The 27,305-nt window shown below is 39.7% G+C and overlaps 1 protein-coding gene across 1 annotated transcript in view; it reads left to right on the top strand.

Moving 5' to 3' along the window:
* The window catches only part of LOC144071792 (cGMP-inhibited 3',5'-cyclic phosphodiesterase 3A-like), a 59,535-nt gene that overhangs the window by 14,490 nt on the left and 17,740 nt on the right, over window positions 1-27,305 (top strand). Inside the window, exon 2 of the mRNA XM_077597199.1 lies at window positions 25,650-25,700. Coding sequence (XP_077453325.1) covers window positions 25,650-25,700 — 51 coding nt within the window. The remainder of the gene's footprint in view (window positions 1-25,649; window positions 25,701-27,305) is intronic.

Raw genomic sequence — 27,305 nt, 5'->3', positions numbered from 1 at the left:
CTCAACTTTCATCACTTTACTGTCAACTTGAATAGCAGCTGATAAGTACTTGTGCCATGAACCGCTGCTTGATGCTCATAGGTCGATCAGATTTTCTGTTGATGGATTATTTTAAATTTTTAAATGACCTGGCAAGAAATTTTCTATTGTTGTTTCTGTCTTTGGTTCCTGTGGTATTTTCTTTTCTGTTTTTTTCATCAGCAATTAAAATGCATGCTCATTCGGATTCAGGTCAAGTGATAGATTTAATTATTGAATACCATTCTGTGTGCTTTTAAGCCCACCTTCGAAAACAGTTTGGTCACTTTTCAGTTTAAAAAGAATATTTATTGATTTGACTGTATGTACAGCAGGTGTTGCTCATGATTTTTTTTGTTGTTGCTGCAAATAAACATGGCAGAGTAGAAGCCACTTTGCTGAGTGTTGAGACCTACCGTATGCATAAATATGCATGCATGCATGTATATTTATGTGTATGTATGTATATATGTGCTAAGCAACACGCTTATTTATTTATATATTTATTCATGTATTTATTTATTAACTTACTTTTACCTATCTATTTATGTCTAAAATGCCTTTCCTATTCCTGCATCCTCACCCTCTTGCTACTGTGACAACAACATTTCCCGAATACGGGATGAATAAAGTTATCCAATCCAATCCAATCCAAAAAGTTGAAAGCAAAACATTTTGCTTTGAAAGACAGTATTTTATCCATCTCCGTCTCCTCCCCTTTTACGCTGCGCAATGTCCTCGCCCTGACACCAGCACAAATATTATCATAGCCAGGGGAGTAAATTCTTCCATAACTTGGATGATCGAGATATTCTTGACATCTATGTTAATGACTTCCTGTGGAATGGGATCCAAACACAATTACTGCCACTGTAGTAAATGTTTCCTGCTACGCAAGTTTGGCTGCACCCTCCGTAATTGAATTCTGTTTTGGATGGGGGGAGGCTTTCGAAGGCCTGAGGGGCAAAGATTTAACATGTGCTTGACCTAAAACACAGTTTTTACTTGGGAACTCACAGCCGAGTTTTGCTTAAAATGTCATTTTCAAATAGCCTACACTCTAAGATAAAGGCCAACAGTGCTGCCATCTGAGCATCATGCCAATTGTGATTGGTCGATCCCATTCACGCTCCCGGTGCACATGCAGTCTCAGTCTATTAGCTGTGAATGTGAGAGGAGACGAGTAGTGGAGGAATTGGGGGTATAATGAAAGTAGGTCATTGGAGGTTTGCTTTAGTAGCCAGTCAAAACAGCAAAAGTGCTTTTACGCCGCCAAATTGTAGACGAGTACTTCGTGATAGACTGTCCTAACTTTTAGCATGCTTCTGCTTCTTTTTCTGATGTATGTGCGTGTGTGTGCCTGTGTGTGTTACCTCCTCCGTGGCAGTTGCACAGCACAGAGGCACATAAACAGCTTGGTAAATGTGGAACTTTCCCTACTTTATAGCTGTAAAACAAATCCTGTTCTCGCCTTCTAATTGCATGTCCCTTGACAATTGATTTAAAAAAAATATGGCTGCAAAAATGTTCACGAATGGAGTCCACAATTGTTACTTTGTTTGTTAATTTGAAAAGCTTATGCCATGTTTTGTGGTCATTATTGATAACAAAGGCCCAATAATGATTGGGACGTATCCAGATCAAAATTGGCACCAACTGTCCAATAGCTTACTCTGTGGCAATTTATCTGCGATCCTCTCATTGGCCTCTTCCCCACAACCCATGACAATCAACCTAATCTGACTCCCTACTGTTTACTATTGAAATAACAGAAGTGGTGACTGTGTGTAAGCAAGTGTGTGCGTGTGTGCGTGTCCGTGCGTTGCCAGAGGCTTGATGGCTGCCATCTGCTGCAGGCCGTGAGTTTGAATTCGCCCCCAACAACCACGTCGTGCCTCAAACCACAGACTCGGCCCAATGCAGCTGGAAGCGCTACACGGGCCTCCTGTCTTGACTGACGTATTAACACCTCAGGAGCTTATGAAATACTGAGCTTTAGAACACAACCAGATACCGAACGGAATTACAGTTTTCTCCAGTTACATGCAGTGGTTCCTTCTGCTGTCTGCTCGAGACAAAAACAATCATTATCAGTTAGCATAAGAGAATTCAATGAGGTGAACAGAATGTTCCTGGAAGCAAAGAGTGTGGATTTCTGTTTTAAAAGCACTGAATGCATTTGCATATGTGCTTGTAAGTGCGTACCACAAAAGGACTGTTCGTATTGTTTGAAATGTGCTTGTGTGACGTTAGATTGTTGCAGAATCAGTTTTCATAGAAGAAAGGGAAAAAATACGATTTTTGCTAGGGTGCATTAGGCCCCCACTCCTTTTCTTGGTTGTTGTCGAGACTAATTGGAGTCATCATTCATTGCAGACCGCAATTTTCTTTTTAAACAATAGCAGTTGCTTGAAAGGAGCCATCCAAGGACACAGGGCAAACCGATGCCTCAAAACACATTCAGAGAAGGATGCTGGTATTTCAGACTCAATAAAATACTGTGGATTTACTATACTTTTTTTGTACTTGCTTACTTACCTTATTAGTTTTTATTATATATTATATAATTATTATTTATAATAAAAATGCATATAAATATATAACTATTATATTATATATTATATGATTATTATTTATAATAAAAAATAATATATATATATATAATTATTATATAATTATAATAATAATATTTTTATTATATATTATATAACTTACCTACTTACTTTCAAGTGAATTTCAGAATTTCAATTACAAAATGGGCCAAGCATTAATTTACAGTAAGTCAACACAATAAATAAACACACTAATAAATGAAAAAAAATCATAACAAAGTTAAAAGATTTTGATCAAATCATTGCTGCACTAACATATCTTATCTGGTGCACTTTATGTTTGAAAATTGAAGAAAAAAACAGCAGCTCAGATCTTAACATGGAAGAAAGTCACGCAAATTTAAACCCCCGCATATTACTTGGATGCGTCAGGCTAATGTTTTCAATATTTATGGGGAAACAAGGAGACACTTTATACAAATGTCAGTGTTTCAGTTAGGAGGGTAAAAAACATGTTTTAATATTATGCTGCCTTAGCTACTTGTCTGTGCCACACACTCGAATATCCTTTTTAACCAAGCATGCAGTGTGTGCAAAATGTTTTCAATGCCTAAAGGACGGAAGGTTGATTGTTGCCAATTGGTATCCGGTAGCTCAGCACCTAACTTTGCGGAAGTGAAGGCTCCACGAGGGACCTTTAATGTGTGCGGGTGCTCGTGAAGGGCCTTTTCAATCCCAAACGGGGGCCACCTTTTAGACACTGGCCCTTTACATGAGGGGACATTCCTTAGCTGGCCACTGGGTCTGCTCAGCCAAGAACCCCCCGCCCTACAGCAACATCCGGGGCTGTCAGCAGGTGTTTGGCGGACTCCGCTCAATCAATGGACACTCTCACAAGTCTGACCAACCCAGGAGGCTGCATGTACATGAAAGGGTAGGGAGGAGTCATGTAATGCTTCATTCCAAGAAGATATTAGATAATCAGATCAGATTTGAAATAATCCGCTTATAAAAACCCACAGTTTGAGGCAACGGCTAAAGACAGAGGACGGGGAATCCAACATTACGACAAAAGCAACAAGTGCCAAGACTATTGGTTTAACTTTTCATTGTAGGACAAGAAATATTTTTCATTTCAAGAAGGAGAGAAAGAATGTGCTATGAAGGCCTTTTTCAAGCATCCCAAAGTTTGGGAAACCTTAAGAACACGCATACATGAAGCAACCCAAACAACATACCCATACCATTACTCACAGTGCACCGCCAGCCATATTTGTTGTATGAAGAGTGCATGAGTGAGTGTACAGCAGTGTTGATAGATTGGACAGTACCAGTTATGGCAACGTGCTTCTGTTTGTTTTATTTTCACGTAGGCACACTGGCTGTCCGTTCTCATAGAAGAATGAGCATAGCCTAACAACACACATAGTTAAAACAGCCTGACAAGACAAATATTCGCGTTTCATTAAAAAAATAAAAAATAAAAATACCGAAATTATCAAAACTATGTACAGGTATAACGCCCTTCTCGACTCAAAGTTTCATATTTTGGGCTAAAAAGCCAAAGTTACGCTCCACATAAGCATGAGGATTTGCCCCAATTTTTCCCTGAGGTTGAGCCCCAAAATAGTGCGCCTTCATAATGGAGGTTCATGTTTTCTCAATCAAAAAAATACATATACTCCATTTTAGCCATTAAAACCCCAAATTAAGTTTTAACAGTATCAAGTAATCAGATGGTTTTCACCCACTCTAACTTTATCCCAGAGCTGGTGGTCATACGCGCGTGCACTGTCTTGAATTCCGTACTATGGGTTGAGGAAAGGGTCATACTAATCACACCTTTAAAAAAGGCTTTAAACAGGGGTGGCGTTAACACCGTTATTAACTAGCAGCATGAATCTATGTAAATATACAAATGTGTGTGTGTGTGTGTGTGTGGTTGTGTGTGCGTGTGTATAGAGATACAGACAGAGAGCAAAAATAATGCAAAAAGAAAATACTGAAAAATTATTTAAAAAAAATAAAAATTAAAAAAGAGACACGAGTTGGTGATAAAGTTGATTTACCAGCACCATTTTGAGACACAAGCACTAGATGGTGAACAGAATAGTGAACAATTCTTTCCAAAAAAGCTTCCAAGCACAATAGTTGGCAGTCAGTGGTGTGGTGGACCAGCCTGGAAATGTCATGTTGTTTCATTTCACAGATTTTGTGCATGTTTGAATAAAACTTTGGCTCAGATGAATTGCCAATGCCAATTATTTGAAATGTGGCGACATATTCTGCAGACCTGTATTTAACTCTCAGGCTCCATGTGTTCAAGCATCAGCGTTCGTGCGTCTGCTGTTGGCGTGATGCAAGCAAATGTGTTATTGTAACCTCTGCCTGCCTGCCGCTGCCTCACTGGCTGACCGTGCGTCTCGTCTGGCCCCAAAGCCAACAAGGCTTCTGCTGTTCAGCGCTGCGCTCAATACCATGTTTTACTCACTTGCTGAAAAATGTCCCATGTGTCAATTAGCTTGTTTCATCTCTGGCAGGGACTGAAATATTTGGTTTCAGGGCACTTTGAGATCTGCTAAACGTGCTTCAATATCGGTAATATTTACATTGTTAATGCTGATCCACAACTTGAAGAAACTTGGGACACACCATATGCTGCATTCATACACTTAAATATAATACAAATAACACTCCAATGGAGCATGTGAGGTGGGGAAACTGGCCTAATGATTTTCTGTTTAATATACATTGCAATTTTAGCACAAATGATTGCTGCTTAAGCTTAGCAGGCTTGATGTGCCTTTTTATTATTTCAAATATAAATATCTAAATGAAATACTTTTTAATTGGAAATCACAATACAGTGAAACAGCAATTTATTTGCTCAAGGTTATCATATCATCAGAGTCTATCATTCCATAGTTTACATGCACCTTACACCTTTTTTTGTGCCTGATTCTGGTTACTTGCCCCTTGTTCCAATTCAGATGGGATAGGCTGGCTACTGCAATAGAAAATGAATTTGAATTTAAAGTCGGTGTGTGGAAATGATAATGAGATGTGCAGTTGTTCTCATGAACCCCTATGGACAAACATGAACGGGAGCTCTTTCAGTGTCCGAACCCTTCAGATCTTCATGGATGGAAAGCCATATTGATTATGCTTTAGTTCTGCCCCATTTGGGAGCTTGTTTCGACATCTCATCACGTTTGCAATCTCTAATTACCAAGGGACAATCATCTGCGTGACCAAAGCCGAGCTAAATTCTGATTTATCATCTTGTATTTATTTTTTTAGGACCTGTGTTTGTCAAACCAGCAAACTCAACTCAAAAGTATTATGAATTTGTGACTAAAATAATAAAAACAATTATGTCTAAAGACTGAATTATAGCTGAGGAAATGCCAATAGGTACAAAAAATTAACACTAAGACAAAGCAAGAAACTGGCAAATTAAAACAAAACTGAATAGAAAACTAAAAAGTCAACGTGCCACCACTGTGTTCTACCACTGTACATCTGAGGGTTCGGGTCAGGAACCTTATTGCTATGACCATGCACAGCATTAATTTAGGAAAGTATAAAATTCAGAGCCATTCATCTCTTGGACAACACATATTCTGCATTGCACTCGTATTAAGTCTTTTTATTGTGCAGCAAATTGAAATGTGAAAGCAGCGTAACTATGTAATTGACAATTCTCTGACATTCAGCTCAAGTTTTTCTAACAAATTCTACCGGAAAGTGTCAGTCAATCTTTGTTGTTTATTATTATTGACGTCAATGACAATGAGAGCAGTTTGATGTTAAATTGTCAACTGTTCAAGCATCTCATGATCCGGGATTTGATCCAAGACTTGAGTTCTTTGTCGGCAGCGTTCTCTCTGATTTCACTTTCATCCTATTGACATTTTATCCCATATTGTGTTGGCCTTGTGGAGATGATCTACTATAGCGTTATGTCTTACCGTCTAGAGGAAGTAAGACTAGCAATTACTTTTGACAGCCGGTCCGTCAGAGCTCAACAGAGAGCTCCTTCATTGTGAGGATGAGGAGTGGAGTGTGGTGCTTTTGGCCAAGCTCCACCAAGTGGAGGTGTAGGAGGCTCTCTTGACGTCACCGGGAAACGTGACACACTTCTCCAGTGGCAAAGAGCCTGGAGGGGCTCGAGCAGATGTTGAGCAGATGAGTTTGCGTGTATGTGCAGTTTTATACACTGGCACCTACTCGGCCTTGGTCTTTCTGTTAAAAAAGAGAAACCACAGAAAATAATCTGGTAACAATCGCCGGATCTCATTGGGGTTTTTGGTTGTTGCGTACAGGCGTGAACCGATGCAGTCTTCATCTTGAGACCTAACAGAAGAGACGGAAAAAAATCCTTAGTCTGTTGGACTTTTTTCCTTACTGAACTCGCCTGGAGGCTTGATTGAAGCCGGAAGTAGGAGCTGCAAAATATTTTTCAGTTTTCTCATGTCATGTCTGACAAACTTGGTCACATTGCGGTCTTCTTGTGTCTGAGGGAGAGGGCATACTCAGACCCTTCCAGTCCATTTGAACTGGGAAACCCGGCAGCAAATGATCACCGCCAACGGCAGTTAGTGAGTTTACAAAATCAACAAGCTCCCTAAATGTAGTGTTCAACACCTGGAACGATTCAGATTGGCAAAAGTTATAAGTAACTTCTAAAGCTTGGCAGATGGTCTATATAACATGCTGTCCATTTTACCATTCTCGTAAGAAAGCGAGGGATCTCATATTATTCAGTCGTATCGTTCGACTAAGCGAAAAGAAACTGAAACAGATGGAAAATGAAGCAGCTAATTGAGGCCAGAGAAAGCAAAGGCAAAGTGTGAACGCATCCCCAGTTGCATGTGTAATGCTGAGAAGCCAATTGCTCGCTCCATCTTCTGTAGAAAAACATCCAAGTACTCCTTCCCAAGACACGCATGACAAGCCTTCAAACCTTATGCCTTTCACTTGACTTTACTTTTCCATCAAATAAATGAATAGACCACCCTCCACCAGCCAGTCCCTTTTGTTGTCCTTTTATTGGAGTTTGCCGTTTTGCCAGCGATCTAAGAGTTCTTGTGGTTTGCCCGAGCGTCACCAGTTTGACTAATCCTCTGTGCAAACACTTTGCAAACTGGCTTTGCCATTATCGAGCCTCGGTTCACATGTATTGGAGGTTGTTATCCATGCAACATATGAATGAGTCTCCTCAACATGGGAGCATAGCATTTCACATTTAACAGATTGTTCCTGTTTTCTGCCAAAATGCTACTGGCACTGACTTCGATATTTCTGGGAAGTAAATCCAAAGCTATTGAAAAAGGAAACATAGATCCCTATTGATCTCAGTTATCATCTTCCCTGTGTCATTTTGGTATTCAAAATTTTTGTTTTATTAATCCAATCTAAAGTTGTCTTTGTCCCTAAGGATGCAATTATAATACTTTGCCCCTTTTAATGTGTCTTCTACTGTATTCAATTGTGTCCAACTTCTTATTTTTGGGTATTCATCAAGTATTTATGATATGGATTCTGGCCCATTACAACCGAATGGATCCATGGTCCAATGAGATGAACTGTTTTGTTTTGAGTGTGATGCTGCGTCCAGACCAGCCGTATTTTTCTTTTTTTCGTTGCACGATGGGTAGCCATACAAAGTCAATGTCAATGTTTGGATGATCAACATTGGCCTGTTGAATTTCCGTGTCGCAGACTTGATATTTATTTGGCAGATATCAGCAACTACAAAGAGGCAAATATGTTTTCTCATTATGTGACTTCAGTTGCTGGAGACGGAACCTTCCTCATCATCCAGTCAACAAAAATGCAAACAATAAAGGAAAAACAAAAATAGGACTTCGAGAATAGCCAAAATATTTGGAGATTAAAGTCACAATATTACTAGAATAAAGTTATATATTGTAATAGTATGAAATTACGGGGAGATGATAATATTGTGAGAATTAAGTCATACATTGTTATATTACAGGATTACCGAGGTAATGTCGTCATTAATAGTTTTTATATTGCGTGAACTGGAAGTCTGTGACATCAACTTTTGGCAATGTAAAGTTCGGTCTGAACACAGAATAGCATCTGGCACAGCTGAAGCGACACGTTTTGCGACAAAACGCGGCTATTTTGAAGCATCTTAAGATATCACTCATCCTACCAGTCAGGTCCAAAAAACGAAACTTCTTATCCCCTCACCAACTTTATCATGCCACAAAGTCAATAATCAATAAACCCTCGCCTCCCAAATGACCTCCATCGCCTTTTGTTCTTCCTCTTTTCGCTTACCCTTACCAAGGCTCATCCAAACAGCAGCATAACTTTCCTGCTGTTTCCACATTCTCCTTGCGCCAATTTCCACATTTTTTTCCTCCACACCCCTCATCTTGCCTCGCTGTGCACCTTTTTTTTTATTGTTTCCAGACCGCAGTGAAACATTGAGAGAAACGCGTAGGACTGTTTGCACACACATGCTCGGCTAAAAAGAGGAGGAATCCTTCCAGGAAAGTGGCATCTGTGCAGCCCATTAGAAAGACAGGGACTTTGACATATGGCAGTGATCTGCAGAGAGGATGTGAAAGCACGGGTTTACATTTGACGGGAAACATCACAGGAGGGGACGTAACGCATGTTGGACAGCACTCACACCCAGCGTGCGCACATTAGCGAGACGGGGTCACGATTAAGCTCTTGCTTTGACCTCTGAACACAGTCGGTTCTCTGAGTCAGAAGAAAAGCAGCCTTTAGGGATGTGCAAGAGTGGGACTCATCAAGAAAAAGTAGCCACTTGGTTACGAGCAGGAAAACTCCACACTACTGTAATATTTGGGGAAATTGTTCTCTTGTGGCCAGGTCTTACTGTATGTTAGTGAGAGTGAAGGATTAGGGTGGGTGTAAGCAGCGAGGTCTTAAGGATGGAAAGTGAGGAGGAAGCACGGCAATTCCAGCCTCGCAGCTGCAATTCATTAGAGTATTTGTGTTTCTAGGTCTGAGACCTGGACCAAGTATGGATACAGGCCAGACCAGGATGTGTTCTACTGGGCAAACACGCTTCAGCTCTTGTATTTTATTTGACTTTTAAGGCCACCGCAAAACAACATTCCTCTCACATGTGTAATGGATGGAAGATGCTTGCCTCACTATGCATTAGTGGCTCGTAATAATTGCTTTTGATTTTCCAAAAGAAGGAAAAAAAGATTGCGTGCTGAACTATTTTGTCTAGATTCAAGTGATCCGCAGCTTAATGAAGCAACCGTTAATGGCTTTGAAGTGCCGCTATAGCTATACGGTCTTACATTTCTGTTGATTTAGGATCGCCGCTTCTTCTCAGCAGAAAAGCTTACTTATACACAAGGTATTTCGATGCTGATTTATTACTGTTCTGTAAATTGCTTGTTTTTCTTTCTTGCATTGAAGTCCAATCATTAGGCGTATCTTAATATATTCTGAGTTAGGTTTTTAAGTAAGATGGATTTTACTGTTGCCCAATGAAAACATCATTAGTCTTGAGATTTTGTTACAGCAATTTTGTGGGGACGTTTTTGTGGACAAGCTGATTTTACACTGGTTGAGCCTCCACAGATTTCTGTCATGGTTTAATCACAGCAGTCAAGCCTAATCACAAATCATATTTAATGGGCAGTGAATTCAAATTAAAGGGAGTGTAAATCAGTTGAAATGTCTGCCTACCTCAGATTCTTCCTGGCTGGTTTAAATTAGGTATTCGGAATACACTATACAGATAAAAAGAAACATGCATTTTTTGGTCAAACTAAGCATTTCTGTTTTAGAACAATTGGGATTAACAAAAAGAATTCTACATGGCAGAATAATGAAAAAATGTATTTGTAAGATTTATGTTGCTTCAATAATTCAATCAATTTCACAGTTAGAATTGTGTCGTCATGGTTGCAAGTATTCTCCTTTTTCCTCCAGCGATAACAATTCTCATTATAACCAAACTGTTCTGGCAACTGACTCGGTAGAGTATGCTAGTGTCGTAGTGGAGAGCGGTAATAGGTAATTAAATTTCATTCTATTGACATGAACACAAAATGTAAACAGAATTTTGTTAGTGCATGTAAAATTATCTCCTGTTTACATTCACTCTAAATTCAATTTGTTAATATAGCACATAAAATTAAAAAAACTAGATAACTTACTCGACTTGATGTTCACTGACATTCAAATATAATGTATATGTTTTTTTTTTACAAACATCTGTCATTTTAACTTGCAACGTATATCCATGCATTGTTTTGCTGTACATATCTAACTCTCCATCTACATGCATTAAAAATATCTTTCAATTTAATTTATAAGCACATAAACAAATGTGACCATTCACATACTCAAAGTAAATATCAGGCTGAATGGACAAACTAGTGTACAAACCACATCGAGGGATGACGTGTGTGGTGGATGATGGAGGCTCTGATTGGTGGGAGGCTGTGTATTTGACACTCATTAAGTACACTGGCCTGATAGGTGCACTGCAGCTTGCACACATCCACACACACAACACACACCTGCATACACATACTGCGGCGTTACTGTGATGGGTGTTCTCGGGGACAGATGGAGAGACGTGATCTGTTGGGATCGTAAGCCTTTAACCAGATCAGCCCAGATACACAATCTTTGTAACCAAATTAGCCATGATGCAGTGTGCGCTAGATTAGGTTTGGCTGGCGCTCAGTCACATTTGTGGAAGAGAATTGACACGGAACACTTGTCCCAAATGTAATAACTGGTCTGGCATCATACACATTAAAAGCAATCTTGGCCACAGATGCTCCAATGGAAGAGATGCGTGATGACGCTGGCAATTTGTGACGCAGTGCACATATACAGAGTGCGATTGGTCGTGGTGAAAATTGTCTGCCTGAATATGCTGGAGTCACTCAGCAAGCACTGCAGTTTCTTTAGGTCATGATCATCCATCATTGCTGACAGGAACTTGAGTTATAAATTGTAGATAGCACTGTTTTAACATTGAACATGGATTTTTTTATTTGCTCTGGAATAACATGTTAGGACATGTGCAAATGCAAAAGAAAATCCTCCTTGTGTAAAGGTCATACAGCTTGGACCAACGCCACGTGGATTTAAGGATTTGAATTAATGCTCAAATATCACTAAAAACTATTATGGGGATAATTAGATGACTATTTGAGTCATGCTTCAACTTAAATGTCAAGTAATCATGTGAAAAATGTTACCTTTAAACATTGACTGTCCAGGTAAAACTAACCATTTATGACAGTTTAGACTCTTTGAAGGAAATATTGCAATCAATTTCCGCGGTTAGTAATTCTGAAATGAAGCACTTCCAGTTAAGGTGCTTGTCAGTATTCTTGAATACCCAGCTGAGCACTGTTGGAGCCGGTACTCGGATGTTTGGTCGCCGGACGTTTGGTCGCCCGGAAGGTTATTGATAATTACCATTTAAAATTGTTGCTCAAATTCCCTAAAAATAAACTGCAAATTCTTATTTAGTCATACTTAATGCCCTATTAATTATTAGGCTAAAGAAAAGCTCCAAATTTCCCGTACTATTTTTGTGTTTTGTTGGAGAACTTTTTAAGACCCTGACTGACATCCCTTCCTAACGGGACAACTCATGTACATACAAACTCTTATACACTCACACGTCCGCTCAGTGAAACTGCTCAGGCCCATTGTTGGCTTTGGTTGATGCGTAGACCGTGTTGTTTTACCTTGTTTTGTCGTCGGACTTTTGGTCGCCGGACGTTTGGTCGCCCGTTGTTTGGGTCCGGGCGACCAAACGTCCGCGATCAAACGTCCGGCGACCAAAAGTCCGGTGACCAAACGTCCAGTCACGGTTGGAGCCCAGTGGCAGTATATTTGATTTTTAGGCTTTGTTCACAAGTAAATACTAACTAAGTTAATGATACTTTACTTTGAACAGGAATATTTTTAAAAGCAAAGGTGCGGACAAGAAAAATGTTATTTTGGAAACTGCTACACTGTGTTTATTATATATTTGAATGAGGACACTTACCTGATGTATATACAGTAATGGTGTTTGGGTTAGGAATGTCCAACACATCAGTAATGGAGTCTGCGTCACATGCTTCTCTGGGCATCTGCTTTTCTGATTGGTTGCTTGGTCTTAATGACCAGAAGGCTTGTTTATCCTTAATGTTTGTCAGGATCCTTATCAGCCCGAACAATGTTTTAACTCCCATTTGAGTGTCTGAGAGATGTTAAGAGGAAGTTGGCGGAATGTGGAAGTGTTTCGTACATCAGTGTACGTGTCGCTATACGTGTTTGATGCACTTTAGCAAACTGCAGGTGCCTCCACAATGTCACTCTCTGCTGTAATAAATCACAACATTTCACAATCCTAATTTTCTATAAGAATTGTTATTTTTTGAAATTTGTCATTTCACCAGTTTGGATCTACAATGACCAAATTTTCAATTAGCAATACTATCATTTTATTTATTTAGTCTTCAAGCGGAAACAGGGGTGGGCAATCTGGTCAAAAACTGGATCACGATATAAATACGTACATATCATTTGAATGTGTTTCTTTTTTTTTTAACTGGTAGGTTTTTTAAATCAAGCATTGTATATTAGCATTAAGTTAACAGCTTCTTGAAAAATTAAATATATTTAATACTTTAGAGCGTGTGCTTAGCTTTACAGTTTACCTTACCTGAAATTCATCAAAATTAGACTCATTTGGCGAAACTCTTCAAGCTCTGCTGAATGGGTCACCTTGCATCCACATATGCAAAATGGACAATGAAATGTGACATGGCTGATCGTTGAGACCAATCTGAAAATTTCACCCAACCCTAAGTGGGAATTATTGAGGGTGGCAGCCACGTGTGTATTCATCAGCCCATTTTGCGTGCGCACACGTGTTGTTTGTGTGTGTAACCTGAGCTTTGGCCATCTCCCCGTGTGTGAGTAATGGCCCCTGTTTTATTGGTCTGCTCCTAAACAGACTATGGGTAATCACATAATGCTCGGTCTGACGTCAGAGCTGTTTCCATGACAACGCAGTGCTTCCCAATCCCCCCTCCCGGACAACTCTCCACACAGGATGACTTCAGTTAAATCCCGATCCATAGTTTCGCAAGAAGCCGTCATAATGATCTGTAATCCCACACTTTGTACTCTTCTATCTTGTCTTTTTCCCTCTTCATCATCCTCCATCTCTCTCACACTCACTGTGATCCATGCTCATTCTCTTGATTTGAGTCATCTTCTGCCTTCCAGGTCTTTTATGAAAAGACCCACATTCTGATGCTCGCCGCAGCGGCTCCTTTCTTCCCCTCTCCAAACTCAGCCACTCCTGACCATACCGCTCTGCATTTTCCACACCAGACATATCCTTTCTGTCTTTGGCCCATCAAGTCCACACAAGCGTCGGCCCCTCTTTTTCTCTCTTTCCCTCTTTTTTTTTTTTTTTTTACTTCTTTGATGCCCTATTTTGAATGATAGAAATGTCCTATGAAACAGGGAGGATTTTCTGAACAGTAAAACTTGCGTTAATAAATAAAATTAACCCTGATTAATGATATATCAAATAAATTAAACTTGGAATTAAATAAAACGTGAGAAGAAAAATAATGAATTGCAATGATTATAAAATGTTAATAGAATTATAAAGAAAAAAGAAAAAAAATAGCCTTAGCAGCAAGAAACTAAACGTGACACATGTAACTACATATCCAAGCTTAAAGTTTTTTCCTAGAAAGATAAACATTTCCACATTTTCTACAGAAAGCACATATCTGGTTGGAGTGACAATCTCAAGATGATTTCCTTATTTATAAATATAACCACTGTCAGATGGTTCCTTTTTAAGTGGGTTAACATATCCCTGCAGCAATGTGACACAACTTTCGATTTAGCCACTCTCCGTTGTTCATTAGGAAGTTGAATAGGGAAGGCAAAAAGTGTTCACCCGCCTCTGCACGGCCCAGGACCATGGGTGAAAGGTAGTTGGGGCTATGATCAGACAGCCCACCGCCAGCCACTCGAGGCAGACAGACATAACCTTAATAACGTAAGAGAGTTCTTTGGCTCAGGCACTATCATTTGTCATGCCTTGTAGATCCTCGGTTGAATTCTTCTTTGTTAATAATGTCCAACACTTCCACAAAACATTGCTTCCCACGCAGCCCTTAACGTGTCTGCTGACAGTGCTCAAGCCATGGCCCCGCTTGAGTTCCAAATCGCATGTGGAAAGTGGATGCTACTTCTTCTACTTTGATCCTATGCCTACACAATTCTTCTTCCGTGCCAGTGATGCTTTGTGGTTGCTTGCAGTTATAAAAGCCTCTCTCTGAAACCTTGGCAGAAGCTGCCTCTGTTGAAATTCAGCGGTCCTTTGGCTGAATTGCAGCGAAAGTGCCTTGTGTTGGACAAAGGTGCATAATGGGCCACTTGCTTCCGAGGCTTCCCGTGGTACAAAAATTCAATGCAAAATTATATATGCATATATATATATATATATATATATATATATATATATATATATATATATATATATATATATATATATATATATATATATATAAACAGGATATTGGATTGGATTTTTTTTTTCTTCTAATTCGCCATCGATTAACAAAGTAACACATAACTAGTGGTTTAATAGTAATAAAATGTGTTTAATCTAACTAAAATTGGGCAGATTTCGCCGACGGGAGACAGAGACGTTTGGGGGTGTGGGCGGGTGGTGTTTTTTTTTTTCCACGACAACGCACTCGTAAACGGAACAAACAAATTTAAATGAACTTGGATTAATATATACAGACACTCAAACATACGTTTAATGTAACTTTACACGAAACTGAATTCTAATTTTGTTGTAATCTTTTGTTACTTTCGTTTTCTGGGTTGGCGGTTTGCCACGCCTCCACCCTCACGTTCGCTATCGATGGACTGTTTGCTGTTGTATTGCCTTCAAAATATTCCCAAAATGATGCACACAAATGTCCTCACAATAGGATAACGCACGACCACTTGCCAACGAGAAATAGTCTTTAAAGAACGATCGCGGGAGCTTCTTTCCTTAGAAAGAATAACAGGAAATACAATTGAGCTTACCCACGTATTGATTGTGGGTAATGAAGTTTTATTCTGAGAAAGGTTGCCATTGCCTATGGGTGTTGTGTGCACGAGTGTACTTCATTACCCAGAAAGCCCTCTTTTTGCATGCGCGTTGCGCGTTTCCTGGTCTTAGGAGAAACTCGTCTGAATTAATCGTTATATATATATATATATATATATATATATATATATATATATATATATATATATATATATATATATATATATATATATATATATATGTATATGTATGTGTATGTGTGTGTGTGTGTGTGTGTGTGTGTGTGTGTGTGTGTGTGTGTGTGTGTGTGTGTGTGTGTGTATGTGTATGTGTGTGTGTGTGTGTGTGTGTGTGTGTGTTTTCTGTGAAAACCAGCCCAAACTCCCCACAGAAACACGAGTCCAACCTCAGAACTTTGAGGCAGATGTGTTTCCCTCTACTCCACCATGGTTTTTGTATAAAATATATACAAAAATGCCATCACAATTTATGATTTGGCTTCTTGTTGCCATTTCTTTCTCCAACTGCAATACCCTGCCCGAAATCTACATTGGTATGGACTTACATGTTGCTGGAGTTTTGACACTAGGAGATCTGTCTGGCTCTCTAATCTAATGAGGTAGACTTCAGGACTTTATTGCCAGAGGCAGGCTGTGCTCTGCCAACAGGGGCCCTCCCAAAGCCACCTTTCAAGCACACGCGCGCACACACACATTTATGTAAAAGTGCTAGCTCAGCAGATGGATCGAACCTGGCAAAGGACAAAGTCATTGGATGTGTCCTCACAAGTGCAGATAGGACAATATGCCGACATTGAGATGTTTTTACAAAGACATTTGCGTTCCTATTTAGTATTCAGTAAGACCGCTTGGTCATGACCTAATGAATTGTGATATATTAACCCTTTCCAAAACTCCACCCGCCCTTTTCAATTGAACTGATGCTATCTATTATCTTGTTGAGGACTAATTCATCACAGTAGTATATATGCGCAAATACACTACAAAAAACACGCTTTCAATTTTGTTTATCCAAGGCAGATGTTTACGGCTCCTTTTTATGGTATCCCATACTAATTCATGAAAGTAGTTCACTGTATAACACTTCCATTGGGGCTATTATTTTAATGCAATTTTGAAAACATTGTTAGTTGATTATAGTTATTTTTCTGGAATTTCGCTGATGTTTGTTTCGGCTTGCTTTTTGTAAAATGTAATTTGAGCTGTTCTAGTTGCCCCAGGTTTTGGCTGCACACTTCTTTTTGTGATTGTGATTCTCAGTTGGACATAGGCTGCCTTCACCGGCAAAACAAATTAGCTAATTTATAAAACATCAAATTGTGGAGAGCAGTGCTCATTATAGTTTGCGTAGTGGTCTACTGTTTTGGAGGTAGAATGATGAGGCTGTTGTTGTTGTTATCTCTGTTGCAAGGCACTAAAAGAGTGATGTCATTGGCTAATGTTTCCACAGTTGTGCTCACAAGTGAAGCATTTTGATGTCTTTTCATGTTTCTTCTAATATGTCTCTTCCTTTATTATTATAATCATGCAGTTTTTGAAAAAAACCCACTAACTAATAATTGTATTAGTGCTAAGTATTATTGTACTGGTTGGTGTTGGGTCATTGACAATAGATTGATCCACAAGTCTTAACTTGGTGCTCTCATTTAAATAAATAAAAATGTTAAATATAATTCCAGGATATTAGAGGTATAAATATGGACATTGTCATTGTATACATCTGGGGTCTCCAAACTAGTGGGTGCAGGTTTTCATTATAACCAAACAAAATGACACCAGATCACCAAACTGTTTTTTCGCAGATATTTCATTTGTTAAGGTTTCTCTATGGATTGGTTAGAACAAAATCCAGGACCCACCTTGAGAATGAGTTTGCTGACCCCTGGTATACAGTGTATCCTTTATCAGCGCCAATTAAATTAACATTTATGTGTGTTAAAATACATGATTAACACAGCTGTTGTTTTCTTCTATCTGCACGTTTTATGTTTGCTGGCGTTCGTCTTCCCATTTACTATATTTATGCTATATTCCTCACAATTGTGCTCTTGGTTTCAAAGCAGCGTGCATGCTTATTCATTTTTGGGAGCAGCTGTAGAGTTCAAACCAAGCTCAACCCACCACCGCATCCGACACGCTATCAGTGAGAACCAAAACTAATGAATGCGCGGAATGCACGATGACGTCGCTGCAGCGCCAGTCACATGGCTAGGTAAACACAACAAGTGCAGTTTTTTAAGTGCTGTGTTTTGACCTGTGTTAGTCTCAGCACACTGTGCGCACACAAGTTTAAAAATAAAATGCAGGAAATCAAATGACAAAACAAGGAAAAAGGACCAACTCAACCTATTTCAAAAACATTGAGCCATCAAAGTATTTAAAAGATTTGTTACCAAAGAATCCTTTGTTTTTTTCCCTCCTTATAATTCCGGATGGGAGAACATATTAACATTAGAAAATATCATTAAAACCTTGTTTTTTGTGATTCGAGACTATTGAATGGGTCATTCAGCAGTCCTTGTTCCAGCTCTCAATAAGTATTTGGAAATTTGTTCAGTGATGTTTGCTTAAGGCCAGCTGCTTGACAAACAAACATGATGAAATTGTGATTGCCTTGGCACTTAACACAGTTGTAATGCTTTGGCCAGAGAGGCTAAATGAAAGCACTTTTCACTTAAGTATGATATCATGCATGTATCCATTATTATAATATCATAGTAAAACCGCTCTGAAAGTCATAATCAAAACCCATTATATCATTACTGTGTATTCATAATTCAGTGGTGCCTCTACTCACGGAATTAAGTCATTGCAGAAGTGGTTCTGTAACTGGAAATTTTTGAAGTCGAGTACATTTTACATGTAAATGCAACTTTGTAAGAAAAATGTGAGAAAGACAAAAAGAAAAAAAGGAGAAGAAGAAGAAAGGTATTTATTATGCTACTAAAATGAATAAGACAGGCAAAAACATTTTCCACTGGGGTGGAAGGGTGAGTGTGTAGTGAAGTGAAGTTTGTGGAGGGTGAGGGAGGATGAGGCAAACATTTGGCGACTGAGAAAACATATGGACAAATGCACGTGAACACACAATTTAACAACTTGAAATTATATTCAGTTTGATGAAATGTCAATTCAATGCCTTGGACAACTTTTCAAGTTTTTTCTAACATGAGCAAGGTATACGTTGCCAAAGGGATGTAGTATTACTTCAGAAAAATCTTAATATTTGATAGTGGCATGTGCAGCTTTAAGAAGCTGTTTAGAAGTTTGTGTGTTTCCCAGAAGACCACAAGCTTCTCATGCATTTAGCTTTGCTTCCCTATAGGCTAGCTAGCGGCTTCAAGCTCCATTGCCATGCCACGATGTTGTCCTTTGAGAAGCAAAGCACCGTCAGTCACGGAAAGCGGTCTTTCTATCTTCACGCTATCTGCGGATTCCTGCATTCTCGCCACATGGCGAACCAGAGCCCTCTGGGAATGTCACGGACAACTCTCTCACTTACAAGCCTAATGTTGGAAAACTACTCACGAGATGTGTGCTTGTCTCTTCCTTCAAGCTCAGAATCTTTTTCCACCTGCAAAAAAAAAAGGGGAAGCAGAGATTTATGCCGTTTCACATGTCCACGTTTATTAGAGACTTGGTACTCGTGCTTTGTTCTTCTGGAGCTACTTATCAGTGATTTATTGAGGATGTCATTTAAAAAAGCATGCATTAGTGGCTCGTCACCGGCTTATGTGTTTGTCCTGTGGGAAACTTGATGGAATTGTAAATGCTCTTCATGCAGTGAGCCTGTGTTTGTGTGGTCCTCCTTGATGAGCATTGACAGAGTACAGACCCTGCTGAGTCAAACATGTGAATAAAAGATGAACTAACGTATGCAACAAGGGCCGCATTACACGCTCAGATTCTGTCTTCATTGCCTTTGGTCTCAACTCCGTTGTTTTATTCTCCGTCAACTAACTCACAGCCAAGTCGCGGTTTAGTAATCCCAAAGGATTTTACATCAAAAGGTTTACGTGCAGTTCGCTCCACTATCCCAAATTACCGCCTGCCTGGACTCCAAAGCTCTCGTTTTGAGGTCAAATTGCCGAGTTGTTCAACTAGCCATTAAGTTGTTCTTGACGTAGACACACTCATCCAAGATAAATATTGTCGCCTATGCCTGTCAGACTTATGGCTTCATAAAAACATTTTACAGTGGAACTGCACCCAATGCTTTGCAGCGCTTGCACAAATCAAATTTAATCGCTTTAATACGCTCTATAGTCATCAAAAACAGAGAATACTATGTCTGCCAAACATTCTTGTCGGATGTTTTGCTCATGGGTCTCTTTTAGGTCATTGGCTGCCACTGATGACAGTGGACTTCCAATCCATTTGAACTGGGAAGCTGGTGGTGAGTGCTCACTGCCAAGCCTTTCAGTCAAAATTAATTGGACATGTCAAAATCAATGGCGGCCAATAATTTATGAAATCTGAAGTCAATGTGAGCACTTTCAAAGCTTTGGTAGTGCGAACCTCTATGACTTCTTTAATTAGGGTTATGAACACAATATAAAATATACCTACAAAACATTATAACATTGCATTTTTACATTTTATCATCTAACTGCAAGAAAAATCTGTATAGATTCCAGTACCCCTGTTATATTTTACAAAGAAAAGGAGGTTGTGACTCAGTAAAGTCCTCAAAAATGTGGATATGTTATGGTCTGTAGCAAAAATATTGTCTTGTTGAAAGTTTACAGTTTTGCTTATTGTTATTTGTGAGTTTATTCACATTCTTAATTGTTGCAATTCATTTTTTCAATTTAGAAAGTCATGAGTGCCATGTATTAGAAATATCTCCCAAAAGGGTCAACTTTATATATTTACTGTATCTCTATTGTTTACATTTCATAATAAAGGCCGTTTAATATTTATTAATTATTTCAAAACCAAAAATTAACCGAAGTGAGCACTTCAAGAAACTGACATGAACCGACTGTAAAGTTACACCTCTACTGTAGAATGGCTTGGTGAACGAGTAGGTGCAAACACACTGTCCACTGAAATGAATCGATAGCCATTTAAAACACACACAGCAAACTGGCACCTCGCAGACCGAAAAGAGCGGAAGCCTGTAAAGCAAACAAACAAGTGAACGCTCTGTTCCCTCCTTCGCCTCGTGGTTATCCTGACTGGACCGTTATGCTCTACTGGTTTTGTCTGTTTTTTTTAGGTCAGTTGGCAGGTCTCACAACACCAGATCCCCAAAAGCAGGGGTCCCTAAAGTATTCCCCAAAGGGCCACAGTGAGCGCAAGATTCATCCCACCCAAACAAGACGACACCTTTTCACCAACTGGTGTAATCCTGCTTTACATGCATCGAGTGCAGAATGTTGTTCCATGATCCCATTTGAGTTTACGCGCAAGATAAATGAGTGAGCACAACAACAATATATCGGTGAAATAATGATTCATCTTTGCATTGTGTAGAGCAGATGTCTGTAAAGTGTTTTATTCAATCCAGGCATTTTCAAATCAGAATAGGGTTACATACATTACTGTAGGTCATGTAGCGTCAATGTGACCTTTCATGGCTCACACAGTCAGGATTATGTACACTCAAATCCTTCCCTGGGGAAGCCAAATATAATAAAGCTCATGAATCGCAATTAGTCAACAATAGTCTAAATTGAAGTAAGAAAGCGTGAAGGGGAGTTCAGATGTTCCACATTGTGTTTGAAAGACTTTCTGAATGATATTAGTACATCTGAGCATTTGGATGCCTATTAAGTACACAGTGAGAGTGGAGCAGATGCCAAAAGAATGGTTTGAGGGTGTTAAACGTTGCATAGACACAAGTGTGTTCCTCATTTCCTGTGCATGGCCCCTCAGCTTTGGCAGCCCACCTTAATAGTTCCCTCCAGTGATGATGCAAATGACCTATGATGACTCCCCCCGTGCTCAAACCTGTAAAACATTAGCCAGCTTGAATAGCAATGACTCTCACTCACCATACTCTCCCATCAGCGGGTGGACGAGACCCACTCCTCCCCACTGAGCCACTCCTGTGGACTAGCACGTTCTGAGATACGGCAGATTGACTTGAACTTTTCTATATAAACCCTTTAACTTGTTGCACTGCTGGGGACTTTTTTGAACTTGGTACAGTTCATGTATGGCCAGTAGTCATCCACGTTAGTATTTTTTTCCCATTGAAAAAACTATGAAGTAAAAAAAATGCTTTGACAATTTTGTTGTTGTTGACATAAGAGCACATGATTTACAATTTTACATTTAAAGCATCTCTTACATCCAGATAGTTCATTTTTCACGAAACACTTGACATTATGTATTTTACACGAGTGCCGGACAATGTAAAGTACCTATATCGCCAAAAGGATAATAAATCATGAATTGAATTGAATTCCTATTTCCCTATATCTGCAAAACCAGGGGTGTGGTAAATCACAGTAAATGAAAGTGAATACTTGGCAATTAAGAAAGACAAACATGCACTTACTATTACACTTTTTTCTTTTTGCAATAGAAATGTTATATCATTATTGTGATATGAGATGACTAAATCCTGCCATCACTATAATGTGATTTATATAGTATGATTTTTACCAAAATAGCCAGCTCTATTTTACGCTCCAGTAAATGACACCAACATTCTCTCTCGATGATATTGATCTATTTTGGAGCAATCTGCAAAAAGCTAATCTTTCCTAGAACGCTGCCTTCACTATCAAAATCCATCTTGCCCATGCCATCATGATCTATCTAGTATTTAGCAACTGTAAAAAAATGTTTTTTTTCCCCTAATATTGTTCCCTGGATCACTATGACACTAAACCGCTGTAATGTGAATAGCTCATCTCATCGTCAAAGACTTAGCAAGATGTGACCTAGTTTCTGGCAGTGGCACGGTAAGTCAGAGGAGAGCGGCGTAGACGTCACCTTACTTGTGACGACAAGGCACGCTGATAGAAGAAGAAAGGACAAATTAAAATAAAAGGAAGTCTGTCTCCTCAAGGTCGCCTGGGTTGAATATTAGTTCAACGAGGTGTCCTGTTTATATCCGCAGATGTTTATTTGAACTTGAAGAGACTTTCCAAGCTGGTGCGATAGGTTAGGAGACTTTGAGCCTAATTGGACAGTGCAGAATTGCACAGACAATCCCTAGTTAAGGCTACTAAATCCTGATCTCATTTAACATGACTGTAAACTTGGCAGTCCTTTCTCTCTCAGTTGCCTTTAATTGCCTTTACTGGATATTAAAGTGAAGTCACAGTCAGTTTAGGCCACACATTCAAGGACTATGTGCACACGTTCACGTGCGAAGACTATTAGAATGGAGAGAAAAGTGTGATACGAAATGAGCAGTGAGGACAAATGAAGTGCTCATGGTGAATGAATGATTAAGAAACGCATGCGCATACTGTATCTAGCGTATCTATATTTGGGATGAGGCAGTTTCCGGCTCATTTTTGAGACAGTTTTATAACAAATGACTCGCAAATGATGAGTCTCCCTGGCTTGGGTTGTATGGAGTAGAAGCCTGACGATGGGGAGCGCGGCTTCTTGCAAGCATAAAGATTGTTCACCAACCTTTGCACGTACGTCTACTTGTGTTCATTAAGACAAATGTTCTCTGAGACCTTGGATGACCTGACCCAGTCAATACTGAGCAGCATGTATTTATTTCTTTTTAACCAATGAAACAAGCTCATGCTTTGTTGCCCATAATGACAGGAGAGGATTACCTTCATTTTCGGACTAGAAACTACTACCCACCACCACCCGCTCTGAACCATGCGGCTTAAAGAGCTGTGGCTAATTTATGGATTTTTTTTAGGGTAATGAGTTGCATGTCTTTTTGTGTAAATATCCGATAATTAAATGTGGAAACCTGCGGCTTAAATATAGTTTTCTTAGCCAATTGGTTGGGTGCGCTTATGTTTTGACAATTACCGTATTTTCCGTACTATATTTAAACTGTTTGTCTCCTTGTGCCCTGCAATTGGCTAGCCACCAATTCAGGGTGTCCACCGCCTTTGGTCCAAAGTCAGCTGGGATAGGCTCCAGCACCCCCCGCGACCCTAGTGAGTATAAAGTGGTTCAAAAAATTAGATGAGATGGGGATTATAAAACGCACTGCGCCTTATATTGCGCAAAATATGGTCCAATAAATCCCATGACTCCTGATTTTTTTGCAGTAAACTATCGTTTTCAATTACAAGTTCTTGTTTATTTGTTTTTTTCTTTTTTGTGTGGTGGCATTGTGGTCCAAGTATATACTACATTCATCCCATTTGTCTGTTTTGGTGTCAAGCAGCATTAAAGGAGCACATCAAACAGACTGTCAATCCAAGCTGCTTTCTAGCCTGGACCTGCTGTTCACCTCTGTTTTGCTCATGTGTTGCCCCACAGCATGCGACAACTCAATAAGCCTCCAGACATTAAATTACACCTGAATCCTAGGTTTGACACTGAAACCGAGACGCTTGATTTTGGTGTGTGGTTCAAGGGGATTTGCCACAGTTGTCTTTGTCAAGGCGTTTTTGGGCACAGAGCCGCCACACATCCAGAGTTTTTAGTCGTGACTTAGCTGTCCAGAAATTTTGTAACATGCATCATTGCTCTGATGAATGCAGTAACTCTGAAATAAGTGTGTGTTAGGGGTTGGAGGGGGGGCTGAGTAGGACACAGTGGCTGGTAATCAGATCCTCCGCCTCCACCAGACCCTCAGGCAGCCAGTAGGAACCAGAGCAAACCAAACCAAACCTGACTGTGAAATTGCATTAGATGTTCGCGCTTAGTCGAACGTGGCGGAGAAAGGATACAAACTCATTTTTGCACTTACATACTCTTTCATCCATTCATTTTCTGTACCGCTTATCCTCACAGGGATCGCGGAGGAGGCTGGAGCCTATCCCAGCCAACGATGGGCACCAGGGAGGGGACACAATGAATTGGTTGCCGGCAAATCGCAGGCATTATCATACTTCCCTTAGTAATTCTTCTTACACAAATATACAATGATGTATTCTACAGGTTTGCCGCCGATTCCATCACGTGATTGTAAATTGTCTCTGATCACATCCTTTTCAGAGGAATCGAGTAAAAAGGATCAGGTTTTTAAAACATGTTAATTTTATTAAACATGGTTCTTTCACCTGACTTTGGCGGGAGCATGCCTGGGATCAATTCCTACTCATTGACGGTATGATTGTGTGCGCGAATGGTTGTCCATCTCTACATTTGCCCTAAGACTGACTGGCGTCCAGTCTTGGGTGTCGTCAGCCTTTCGTTCCAAGCCAGCTGTGTTAGGCTCCAGCATACCCGCGACCCTGACTAAGATAATTGTTGCAGTTGAAAATTAATGAATGTCTATTAACTCATTGGCAACAACTTTAAACATCTTATCCAATTTGAATGGGAGGTATTGGATTTGATGCTTAATGCAACGGGTGGCAAAAAACGTGAGCACTTAATGCCAGCCTTCACATATGAAATGGATTTCATGCCTATGACAGTCACTGGCAGTAAATAAGTACTATAGGAAAACAAAATAATCGAGAGGTATGTCCTGCAAATGCAAAAAAGTCTAGAAAATCCCAATCAATGACCAACTTTATTTATTCATGTGAAACAAAATATTTCAATGTAATTTGGATAATTGGTACAGGAGATGAATGTTTGCAACCTTGTTTTGTATTGAACAACTGAATTGATTTGGGATTATTTATTTATTTTTCTTGTTGAAAGCATTGCTGCACTAATAATCCATTCATATGGCTATGGTGTTGGGATGGCTTTATTTAAGTTATTTATTGATCACTTCAATGTGACAGAATTGGTCACTTGTGGCCCATGAATAATACCTTGCATCCATAATGTTGTCGCTTTTCAATGGTTTGACAAAAGTTTTATCTTTGCTTTTCACAGATGCTGGCCCGTTCGGATTGGGAACACAAAAGAGGCTCCCGAGGATCACAGGTGGGTTTGTCCTCACCAAAGTGCACACACACACACACACACACACACACACACACACACACACACAGACAAAGACTCTTGACAAGGTTTAAACATTTTTCATCTGCAAAATCACTGAAGTCACTGAAAATGATCTTTGTATCTAAAAAAAAGTCTTCTGAACTGGACATTTTATTTTAAAATCAATCATGGCCTAATCTGTTTCATAACAAATTTCCACTGAACAAACTAATCTACTCTTGCCACTAGAAATAATTTATGATGTCACTGTGAAACGTCTTGGTGTGTTTATCTGCTTGTGAAGTCATATTTTTATAGCCCTTAATCACAACAAATGTCTAAAAAGGGCCTGCAGTTGACACTAGGTCACAGTGTCATATGGTCACTTTGCTGTAATTAAAGGTCTGTGGACTGCAGCACGGCACAAGTTAGTGTTGGACAATTATACACACAGGCATGCACAATTTTGACATTACCTCCTCCATGTTTTGGAGGTGATTTTTTTGGTGGGGGGCATCATCAATGTATTGAACTCCCACTGTGCCGCAGGGCACCACGGCGAATGACAGGGAACAAATAATGCCCTTGGATGTTGTTGTGGCACTATCCGTGCCCGTGTGCACGGTGCTGCTATCAGCAGAAAACGAAAAAAGGCAGCGATGACAGCATGAGATTAGATAGTAATAATAAACCCTGCCAAATTCTTGTGGGATGGTAACATTAATTATTTTTTAATGATGTGATCATAACTCTTGCTATGCCTCGTAATCAATCAATGGGTGTCTAATTTAGTGTTTGGACTCACTGTGGTGGCAGTATGCCAGACAGTGTGCCACGTTTAATTGATGCTCCCTGTTAGTGATTGGTCATTTTGCAAAGCTCGTGTCTATCGGTATACTGTGAAACTGAATGACAAGATGTGCAGGATGTTGACATTTTTGTTGGCATGGGTCTCCATCTGCAGGCTATTTTCCCTCAGCTCCAATTTCTTAGTGCACTGTGGCTGGTTGACTTTCACCGTGCCATGGCACCTCGTCACGTCGCCTTTCATTAGCCGCCACCCCCCGAATCAAAAGCTCATTGTGGCTATTTTAGCTTTGGAATGCAGTAGATGTGTTCTATATTGTTAGCAATTGTAAAAATCAATCCATACATTGGCAACATTTTACGTCATGCAGCACGGCACTTCTAATCATCCTCTAACATAACAGTAGCGTGCACTCACCGTGTCAAATAGACTACAATGTGCCACATGCAAGGCAGGCCTCTTTTGGAATCACTGCATTTTACTTTGTACTACATTGATTTGATTTTGATTGCCCCTGCGTCCTCATACATGGCTTTATCTTGAATAAAACAGCAGTAACTAGATTCTGTGCTGCCGCAGAGGAACTGGGTTCAGCAGAGTTTGAGTAATTTGCTTGCTTCTAAAGAGCTCATAAAGGGAGTTGGGCTCGGGCTTGTTTGGGAAGTTGGAAGCTGAGTGCTGGGTGTAGTTTTGGCCTGAGGAGCCCAACTGGGAACCGGGAGAATCCAGAGAGACTTGTGTGTTAGTCCGCTGCTATGATTCACACTGTATCACTGCTTTGTTATTCTAAGTGGAGA

Source organism: Stigmatopora argus, chromosome 3, assembly GCF_051989625.1.
Source record: "Stigmatopora argus isolate UIUO_Sarg chromosome 3, RoL_Sarg_1.0, whole genome shotgun sequence".
Taxonomy (NCBI): Eukaryota; Metazoa; Chordata; class Actinopteri; order Syngnathiformes; family Syngnathidae; genus Stigmatopora; species Stigmatopora argus.
This window is presented reverse-complemented; position numbering and strand designations above follow the sequence as displayed.